Source organism: Acipenser ruthenus, chromosome 22 (assembly GCF_902713425.1).
Source record: "Acipenser ruthenus chromosome 22, fAciRut3.2 maternal haplotype, whole genome shotgun sequence".
NCBI lineage: Eukaryota > Metazoa > Chordata > Actinopteri > Acipenseriformes > Acipenseridae > Acipenser > Acipenser ruthenus.
The window spans coordinates 26,129,479-26,140,897 of record NC_081210.1 but is presented as its reverse complement, the minus strand read 5'-3'; the positions used below and the strand labels follow the sequence as shown (position 1 = coordinate 26,140,897).

Sequence of the window (11,419 nt, the reverse complement as noted above, 5' to 3'; positions counted from 1 at the left end):
AGAGATACATCAACATGTACCCTGCTTGATGCTACATTTAAAATGCAAAACAAAAAAAAAACAACATAAAGAAATGGCTATTCTAAACATATACGTGTCATATACTGTACTATTTACTAAGTATTGTGACACTGCAACAGCTACGTGTATGTAGTACAGTACAATAAAATCATACTGCAGAAGACATCCAGCTGCAATATGTTACTGTTTAAACAATCATGTAGTGTTTACTGCACTATACTTGTACACCTTTGTTAAGAACGTGATATGGAGTTGAGTTGCTCCGATAACTTTCATTTTAACTTCCAATAGCCAAATGCAAGAGCTGGGGGCAGTTAATTACACCTTAACAAAATGTGCAGATATTGTATTCGCTTACAAAATAGCTATGGCAACAGTCAGTGCAAAACATCTGTAATGGAACGTGATTATTTTATAAAGGTCTGTATTTAATAACCATGCTTTACTGCATAGTGCAATAGTGTATTGCCTTTAAGTTGTTTTCTGCAAATGTTATTTGGAAATACCTCGTACCACCTACGTACACGTGTCTAATGCTTTAATTCCCTACGCACACACACACTTCATGAGCGCTTAAGCACATTGGAAAACGACGTCCCTAAAACACTCTACTGGCTTTAGCTTTCGTGCATACTTTGACGTATTTCTCTGTGCTTTCATCAATAGGCACAGCTTGACATACTCACTGATGTCACTGACACTGAACCGGGTTTTATGGGTTTAACTGTGTGCAACTGTTCACCCTAATACCTGAGGAAGGTGCTGTTACCTGTAAGCAATGTAATCAAAGGGATTGTATTTATTGAGAGTTCAGCAGCCGAATCCATCCCACCCAGCACAGAGAATTTAGTTGCTAGTTATCCAGATATAAAACACACAATCAGAACAAATTTAAAAAAAGGAATACAAACAGTTTATTTTATTTTTTTTATTTTAATTATTTTGTATTGGTTAACCATACTCTGAACAGAATTTTAACATCCAATTAGGTGTTTTGCAGACGTATAGATAACGATCTATCAACTAAAAACAAACTTTAGTGATGCAAATATGACACTAGTTTTAATTTAATTTTATGATGCATGCCCATGTATGTTTCTGTGGACCAGGAGCAGTGACTGGGAAATAAAAGCAAAGCGTGTATACTTTGAGTAGTTTGGACCAAACAGACATTGGTTATACACATGCATTCCCCTCTATAAGCCACTAGAGGGAGGATAAACTGTCTTGATCAAAAAGCTGCATGCAGTTATTTGAAATGTGGAACTGCAAAAATAGGCTGCTGTCTCAATATAAACCAACTGCATGAAAATGTCAGTTTTCATCTAAAGGTACTGTTGTCTGTTAATGAACAGATTCAAGATTCCTCCAGTGGGGAGCCGATTCCCTGTTAGTTGGAGATAAGTAGTTTGCTGATAAAGTACACGTGTGGCATGTGGGATACCAATCTGAAAAAAAGCTGCAAGTTGCTGAAGATTCTGATTTAGCATTGGCACAGACGGGTATGGAAGAGCATATTAAAAAACACGCACGCCATGTTAATCATGGTAACTGAATAGTATAACCAAGGGGAAATTGCAAAAGAAAATGCAAATATATCATGTTAAACTTTCATTAGGGTTGTTATGAAAGTTGTGACGTGGAACAATGCCAGCACAGAGCCAGAGTTAGACAACCATCACTTTTCTCCTAGAGTGAAAACATTTTGTTGCAAAAGACAGATCAAGGCCAGTTAGAATTCCAAAGCGCGTCCCCTTTAAGTGTTTGCAGGGCTGGTCTTTCACGTGGTGGTGTAATATCGAATCTCCACCACCAGCTGGGATAGGCTGATCCTCGGGGCTTCAGCACTGGAGCAAGGAGTAACGAAAGATCAGATTGTATTTGTTGCAGATGTTGTTTTGTGGTGCATGTGTGCAAGAGCAACACAGCCGTAGTCAAATCCAGGGCAGCCGATCGATATCTGGCCCACACAGATGGTAGTGTTTGGATGTGGAATCTTTGGAAATCAGGTCTGATCTTTGCAAAACCGGGATTGTACAGTCGACTTTTTGTGAAGCTCTGAGGAATTACACAACCATGCCCCGACGCAGTATACAACAAGTACATGTGCAAGATGTGCAGAAGAGGAGGAACCCCAATAAACATTATGTACGTAAAATAGCGGTATTGTTGCTAAAATATGCAGTGTGGCCCCTCTTAAACTTAATTCTAAAAATCTCTTCATTGGTAACATAGGTGTAACTGTAAACACGGGTACAGACTAGTATAAAACACAAAGAAAGTAATTGGATTAAAATCAAAGGCTTGTGTAAGAAATTGAACATTTTCAGTTGCATTGTTTATAAAACAAACTTTGCTTAAATGAGTTACTGTGTCCTGTATTGTACCCAATAGACATTCCTACTGCGGTCTTGTGAACCAGTAGGTGGCGAGTGTAGCCACCGTATGTGCAGTATCAGGCTGTGATACTTTGAATTGTGAAATGTTTTGAATCTTAATATGTTTTATTTTTTCCATGGCTGATCTACAGCAGCTTTTTTTTTATGGTTGTGTGTGTGTTTTCATTCCGGATTCTTAAAGCGCAAACTCCCTATTCGTAAAGACGCATGTGCACGCAGGAAACAAAACGTTTGTGAACAGATGTTTTGTTTCCTGAGTTCGATTGTTATTTGTATTTTTTATGTGATGGTAGTGTTACAAAAAACAAAAAACAAATAAACAAAGAAAAAAAATAACCTAATTACCTCTTGCGTGCGTATTGCTTGATAGGCCTACCTGGCACATTTAAGACAGAAAAATACCGAACAAAACCGAGTAGTCGAAGTGCGGTTCAAGTGGTTCTAACTTCTTGCCGAGTGATGTTAAAACAGTAATGTGTGTTTTGGATTTCCATGAACTTTGTGCTAAATTGGGTCTTGCATTTAGCATTACAATATCATTAATTGGTGTTGCATATATGAATCTGATATGAAGCTTATTTCACAATTAAAGCTTAGATTTACCCGTACGTTTCAAAAAAACAACAACAACAAAAAAAAAAAACCCAACTAAAACTTTCTCGTTGGCGTACACTGTACTTGTAGTATTGTCAAACATTACATAGTATGTCTATAATGCTGGGCTATTTCACATAGAACAACATGGTGTTTAAAATATTATTAACATGACAATACTGGACAGTAAATGCTATACTGCTGGTAGGTTTCTATTGGTGTGCAGGAAGTCTGACAAGAGCTGCTGATGTAGACATTTATAAATGGTAGCGCCATGGGCATTCCTTCTCTGCAAGAAGCTCAAATGATCAAATGTTTAGTGACTTATCTATCACCTAGCTTTCCTTCTCTAAAAAGCACAGCAACAATGACAGAAAGGAAAGCACTACATTCAGTATTGGTCAAGTATACACACGCTTTACACTCATTAATACGGCTTACAATATGCAGTAATTGATAGAAGTTCGATTCTTTTCTTTATTATTATTTTTTCTACTGTGTAGTAGTCTGAAAGGTTAGACTGTTGTTTGAGAGATGAGGTAATACCACACCCAGTGAACACTATGGATGCTGACATCATCCATGATGACTGTGTACAATATTGGTAATACAACATGTACTTTATTTTTGCAAAAGCTGTTGCATAACAACTAGTATGCAACTTTTAAAGAACAGGCTGTTATTTCGAGATATTTAATGGATAGCTGTTGTTGCCTAAGATGATGACTGCATTTTAATTATGTCTTCCAAACAGTAATATTTAAATAATTCTACTTCTATAAACCCACCTGTCTAACAAACATACACTTATCACAAGCTTATGCAACAGTACAGTGTGTCTTATGGTTACATACACAGTACACCCTATGTACAGTGCTGAGGTCTGTGACTGCTAAAATGTCTGACACCCATCACATTCAGAATGGGGGGGATGGGGGGGGGGGGGGTCTGGACTGGCCAGGAATGCTTGTGATGGAAAAGCAATTTTATACAAAATGGTTTGATTCAACTATTGAGTTGCAGACTGGCAGTAAAAGAGAAATCCTTTCTGGCTTTTTTTTTATTTTTATAAATCACTTTGAGAAGAAATAGTAAAAGTATACACACAAAACTAACACAACGTATACTTGGATGCTGATGCAGCCAGTCTGTACCGCACCAGTATAAACCATTTTACAGTGAACAACCCCTGAATTGTAGTAAGCACTTATTTTTAAGGGGAATTCCAGGGATAACCACAGATAGGTGGTTGATGAAATCCAAGGGGAAATGGGACTTTCCCCGATGCTGTAAAATTCCCTAAAAGGAGGGTAAGATTGATCACATCAACCCCTTAGTCTACTGTGCTTAAGTACCATATAAATGTTACACTCATTTAACAACCAAAAATGGATATTGGGAGTTCTAGTGAAAGGAATACAAATTGTTTGGTGCTGCCACTGTCAGCAGTTTCTTTGCCTTGTCTGACCCTCAGACTTTTGGAATGGAGTGTACAGTACACAGTGTTTTTTTTTTTTTTTTTTCCTAGCCTGCTCTAGTGTAATTGCTGTTACAGTAGGGGGGATGGCAAGCTCTTCCTGCGCTCTTCCCTGTGCAGCCTTGTTCTCCTGGTGCCGGCTCTGGCTTGGAGAGAGGCTTGGTTGGATGCCAACAGAAGCATGAGCCAGACACAGCCATTGTTTATTTTCCGACCGCCTCCCTAATTGTTTAGTTAAAAAAAAAAAAAAGTGTTTGTTGTGCTTGTATATTTGCCAACTGACCATTATTTTAGAACAAGAACCCTTAAGCTTTTATTGCTTATTTTTCTGTTAGTGCTGAAAAAGCTGTAAATTTAACTCTGAGGAAAAGGTAATGCATTTTTATTCTTAGCCTTGTATTATCTTTTTTTTCTGGCACAAAGTTGTGATGCATGGATAAAAAGATCCCATGCTTTTGTCAGAATCATGATTTTATTAAAACTGTTTCAAAGGTAATAGACTTTTTTGTCTAAGCTGTTGGATGATGTCAATGTGTGTTTCTGAATTCTAGTACTATCGCCTGGTACCCAATGACCAAGTTACAAATGAACCAATCTATTGCACAAGGAGATTGCACTGGTACTGTATTCAGTGTATGACGTATAGTCATACACTGAATACAGTACCAGTGTACATAAAAATGAACAATTTCCAAATTTAAATTCAGACCATCTTACTAAACTGGCTGCTACTTTCAAACGACTGTAACTTTTCATCTGTCTAGTTCTCTCCAGCGTGCTAAGGACACTTTAGCAGAAGTATAGGCTCCTATATTGGATCTACTCTTCATTTTAAAGTATACATATGACAAAATGATCCCAAATTGATGGCCTTGTACTGGGCCAAATGGCATCAGTGACGTGGGCTGTTGCGGAAATCTCATCAGTTTGGAAGACTCATTTTGCAGCTTTCTACCATTCAAAATGTAATCTGCATAGGAAATATAAAGCTGCAGCTCTGCAGCATTCCTTTTTAATTGTATTTAGCCAAATCTATCAACTGATATGCCAATACCTGCATCAACTCATCAAACAGTGTTTGGATAATAAAATAACTGAACCATATTATTTTGATTGTCTGATCCCAGATTCTATTGCTCGGAATAACTTTGCAACTCTGGACAATTAATATTTGCTACTAGTCTTACATTAAAATAAAGGTATGCAGTTTAAAATGATATTTTAAAGTCCATTTTCCATTCACTTCACTTCTCCACCATCACTGTTTTGTTGAACTTTTTAACACGTCTAATGCATCTGCACTCTCTGAAGGTGCATCTCTTTCCCATCCCATCCCTGTATCTCCTCCATGCATTATTTGCTTGAGTTAATTTATCGGAAGCACAGAGGAGGTGGACCAACATGGAGGAGATGGCATCGTACCTTCAGAAAAACTATATATAAACTCATTGGAAATGACAGGAAGTGGATTAAGAGCAAAAGCGGTTTTACATTTTGTATAATGAAAACAAAGTATAGTACTTCTGGTACGATATGAGCTAATGCCATTTTCAGGTTTCAGTATGGTACAAAGGAAACATTATCACCCTGTCAAGAAAACCTCTTTAAATTGAATGTAATTATATTCACCACTTCTTCCTGGGGGAGCATATGATGAATGTTTCCGCTCATGCTCCCTGGTATTACTTTCCTAGTATGGTGATGCTCTGAAAAGCAAGCTGGAAATGACCAAGCAGACTTGCATCAAACCTCATGCAAGTGGCGTGAAAATGAGCCCATGTGGACTAAAATAAACCTCCTGAAATGGATTTGAACTTGACCACACATCCTTTCAGTCACTAGTCAGTCCCACATTGACGTCTTTGTTGTAATGACTTCATCCTTAATAACAAACAAAACCTGTAGTTCATGGATTTCCTTTATCCTCCACTTTTTAAAATCTCTGAAATGCTTTGTGTTTATTCAGAGTATCCTGTTTAATAATGACTTTCCTTCACAGTTCTGGCAAAAATAATTCAAATTGGCTGAACATCTTTAATAATCAGTTCTGTTATGTATATAAATATTGCTTGGTAAGCAACATTCAGGAGGAGTGTTGCTTCTTTCAGGACGTACGTAGGGTTGCCACATCTGAGGTACCATAAATCCAGGACATCTGAGGAGCAGGGCCATTGTTAAAAGTTTAAACTCTCTTTAGTAATATATCCAATTAATATTGTCCGTCTGTTGCAGTAATATTTACTTATTAAAATCGATTTATTAATGTGTGCTCCACTTTCGAGACTGGTGTTGCTGTAGTAATCTTATCAACATGGCTGTGGAGGCATAAGATTAAAAATGGGATAAGATCAAAACCAGGATCTTTTAGTGTCCCGGGAAGGCCTATTGAAATCCCGGGACACCTTCCTCAAAACCAGGACGATCCAGGGAAAACAGGGATAGGTGACAACCCTAGTCATAAAACAGACAGTCTTTGAGCTGGAGGATGTTCTTTTACTATCCTCGGTATCCCTCTGTTTCTCCCTTCTCTGCCTTAATGAGAGTAAAATCAACCACATTTTTGGTTGCACTTTCATGTTTAGACAGGTTTTCAATAGTCGTTTTGGCATGGCCCACTTTCTGCTCTTTGCATAGCAGTATGGAAACCCATTTTTTCTAGGGAGGAGGCCATGAAATTGCATACAACCATTTCCTTTCCAGTAGGGTCAAGTATGTGTCAAAAAGAATTACAAGCCACTACATTTTCTTTGATAAATAGCAAAAGTAGGCCACATTTCAATGATCTAGTAAGAGGTGTTTCAGATGTCTTTGGAATGGATAGTCCAGGAAATGGTCTTTACTTTGGCTGGTTTTGAGAGAGCGAGTGGTGAGATGAATATGTTAGAACTGGTTCTATCGAAAGGATTGAATAAAGCTTCAAAATAAGCTTGCATTTTTTAGTGTAACACTGATGGTATTGGGTAATATGTAATTGCACTAGGAAGCACTTAGAGTAAAAACGTCACAGTTGTCCTTTTATACAGTAATATTACAGTATCTAGTCTAGTGTGAGATGATAGCACATCCCTATGTTCAGTCCATGTCCAGTTTGATTTCAGGCAGACTCTTCCAGCCCAAGACCATGGGGTCTGTTTAGCAAGGTTATGAAAATCAAGCCTCTCGAAGCGTGTGATCCACCACTGTTTAGATCAGTTGATTTGACCTTCTTCCATATGTGCTCTTAAATATTGAAACTGAACAGTCCAGGCATATGTAATTGAACCCTCTATTGATTAACATCTATGGACCAGATTGTAACAAGCTAGGAATCTGCATTGCTTGTAAACTAAACAATTACTATTTTTTCCTGCAGGTGTATATCATCCAGGTTTCCTGGTCTGATGGATCTACAGAGAACATATACAGGCGTTACAGCAAGTTTTTCGATTTGCAGGTAAGGTTACCAGCATTTATTTTTCTATTTATTTTCCACTTTCATTGAGTATTGGTATCACTGTACCATGGCCAGGGATGTATACACATTACACCATTTTAAATTGTATTTATTTAACCCCTACAGAACCCTTTAGATATAAATCCCATTTCAAAGGGGTCCTGGCAAGAGAAGGCGTCAAGAAACAACATTATAAAATCAATGGCAAAAAAAAAACAAAAAACAGACCGATCATTCAAACAGGACAAAAACAGTACTACAAAATAAAGGCATAAAAAGTTAAACAATTGTAATGTATATGATCCTGGTCATACTCTGTATTTACAGGATTTGCAACCCTGGTCAGGTTTAAAACATTTGAGTAATATGAGTGTAGTAAAATAAATGTCGGTTTACAGAATGCATGTTACTTAATGACACAATCCATCTGCCTTAACTTGCTCTGTAGAGTAATGATTAGTATTCCTGAACAAAATAAATGTTGATGTGGCATTTGGATACATTTCATAGTTGTTTTATACTGCCCCTCCCCCACAGGACAATGAGAAAAAGGCTTGGTGTTAGTTTAATTAATGTTTTAAAGAAGCAGATCCTAATTCAGTATTACATCATTCTTTTTTTTTTGCTGGCCGGCATGGAGCAGTTTGACATGAAATATATGAAGATATAATCAGATTAAAAAGCACCTGAAGATCTGTTTCTTGATCAAGTGCCCAATGCTGTAAAACCTTCAAGCCAAGGGCATCTTGCCTGAAAAACAGTCCTCCAGTGAAAAATATAATGTGCCATGGCTCAGCACACAAGTTCATTGAGCATCTGCATTGCAATTCAGGGAGCTGGAATCTCTGGCTCGACTATGTGGAGAAGAGATCAGAACTTAATCTTGGACCTAGAGATTGTAGAACTTGACTGTGTGAAGGTGGGGGCCGTACCGTCTCTCTAAATTATTTTAGATATATTGCAACATTTTGCTCCAAAAAATAAACTAAAGCCACATGCTTTTGGACGTTTTAAAGGCCCTAGTAATGGCAGATGTATCATCATAAGGACATATGCACAGGGCCTGTGATTAAGTTAATTTCTTTCTTTTTTTTATCCAGGATAAACCCATTGAGATTTACATCTCATTTCAAAAGGGGGAACACCGTAGCAAAAACAAATGACCCCCAATTCTCTAAACCTTCCTGCAAATATAATAAACAAAAATGTCACACCCAATTCATATAACGTACTGGGTCTGGGCTATTCACTAAGCTACTTTACGGTTAGATAGTCCAGTGAAACAAATTACCTTTGGGTAGTAAGATTGCCATTAGCTTTCATTATTTACCAGAGTGTAGAGCCAGCAAATACAGTAATTCCTGACAAAATGTTCCAATAGTACAGTAGCTGTTTTGGAAGGGGCAAGACATTCATATTTGCCACATTCAATTAGGCCATAAGCAAGTTGGAGAGATGTGTTTATTTGTTATTATTAAAATGACTGCATAATGTATTGTACACAATAGCAATCTATACTAAAGTAGTTCGGACGACCTCTAATCTGAATCATGGTTAATGGATAGTATGCTGACATAATCTGTAGAAACCATACTTCAGTATCTAAAGTGCATCACATATTTACACCTGTCTGCATTTTTTTGATTCAGAGAGTAGGTACCGATTTCTGATTCATTATCAAAAACACAAAACAAAGCCTAGACAAGACATTTTTCGTATGGTACTAATTACTCTAAACAAAACATAATCTAAATCCATGCTGGGCTGCCTGCCAGCGATACAATCACTATGTAAACTGATTTCTATATGTGTGCCAAAGCGTGCATATTGTATGTGGTGTGGGTAAATGAGGCAATTGCAGAAACAGAAACAGCGTTTTTATTAACACGTGGTGCAAGATCTCCTGTTGAAATGGATAAGCTATGGGTACAAATCTACAAAGCATTCGATGAAAGTGAGCTCAGATACGACGTGGCATGACCAACAACCAAGAGTTTTTGATTTCCGTGAAGACTCTCTGTGCTTCCTGCAGGATTGCTGTGCCCACATGGGCATGATTAAACAGCTTGCCACGTCCAGCAAAGGAAAATACGTCATTGCTCTGTTCAAGCCCGGCATGCTTGCAATCAAACCGCAGAGACCAGAAATACGTCTTGGTCTTCAAGCCAGATTGCAGAGGAGTTTTTACTCCAACCCGCCAACTGAGGGTGGAAGCTGTATACAATAATTGATAACCCCTGCTATAAGTCAAACCCTGACCTTAATATCACTACCCCACAGCTGTCCTCAATCGAACAGCAGCTCCTCCTTTAGGAGTGATGTGTGAAGGATGGAGCAGCTCTGATTGCAAAAGTTGGCCAACATTCGAAACACTGTACTTAATGTTCAGTGTATAACAATCAGGCAAACATTATTGTATAGCATTATTGTATAGCATTCACTGAATATTCAATAATGTGTGTGTGTGTGTGTGTGTGTGTGTGTGTTTTAAATAGCCGAGGGCTAAAATGCAAAAGCATGCTATCATCATAGTTAGATACTATTACACATTCCTGAGTGATGAGGAATAATGCTTCTTGTTCACCTAGGGGCAAGTAATCTTCCACCGCTGGTGGAAAAACATCAAACAATACTTTGCATACATCAAAACAATAAAACCATTAACAAGAAAATTGCCCCAAGTTTTTAATTTCTACATTTAATATTTGCAAAGGAATTATCACACTGTTGCTGCAAAATAAATGCATGGGTGCCACAAATGTATATGTTTAAGAACAGACAAACTGGAAAACAAAATATATATGGGATAAATATTACTAAAATATTTGATTTAAGACTCTGTTCCAATTTTGTTTTGCATATAACACGATGCTAATTCCAAACCTAATCTGTGTGCAACCAATTGTAGCGTGCAAAGTAAAGACTTAAAAATGCATTTACTGAGCAGCATGTAGTTTAGATTGATATATTTAAAGTGATGCAAATATTGAGGTGAGGTTTTTTTTTGTATTTAACAGCTGTTACATATTTTCCATGCTGCGTAATAGCTCAAGTACAGCAATGGAAAGAATATGAGTTTATTTTGTCAAATGTTTGTAGGGCTTGTCTCTGTACAATGTGTTTGCATAAGGTTTGATTCTCATGTGCAGGACAAAGTGCAATATTTAAAGTCTGGAAACAATTAGATGCATGTGTCATAATTTAGAAAATGCTGAACTGATCAAATCTGTCTATACATATAAAAAAAAACACTTTTAAGAAGTAAATCAAGGGACAGGAGCAAGGGCTGTGTGGAGGAAGGACCTCCAGGGTTTAGAATGAGAGGAGAGTGCTTGTGACTTAGTAAGTAGGTCAGGGTCTCCCCTTGGCTTGTGGAGAGAATAGCAGAAGCATCGAAAAGATGAAGAGAAGTCCAGACGTCTCCCCCCGGGCTTACTGAGAATCACCTTTGCTGAGGGAGGTCAGCGCAGCCAGATCTTCAAGGCTGGGTAGTGA

The 11,419-nt window shown here is 37.7% G+C and overlaps 1 protein-coding gene across 2 annotated transcripts in view; it reads left to right on the top strand.

Annotated features, from left to right (window-relative positions):
* The first annotated feature begins 1,806 nt into the window (after positions 1 to 1,806).
* Positions 1,807 to 11,419, top strand: part of LOC117431501 (SH3 and PX domain-containing protein 2B-like) — a 46,420-nt gene continuing 36,807 nt past the window's right edge. Inside the window, exons 1-2 of one of the 2 annotated variants that reach the window (XM_058996259.1) lie at positions 1,807 to 2,169; positions 7,844 to 7,924. In XM_058996259.1, coding sequence (XP_058852242.1) covers positions 2,098 to 2,169; positions 7,844 to 7,924 — 153 coding nt within the window. In that variant the 5' untranslated portion in view covers positions 1,807 to 2,097. The remainder of the gene's footprint in view (positions 2,170 to 7,843; positions 7,925 to 11,419) is intronic. The other variant, XM_058996260.1, reaches the window with a different exon arrangement.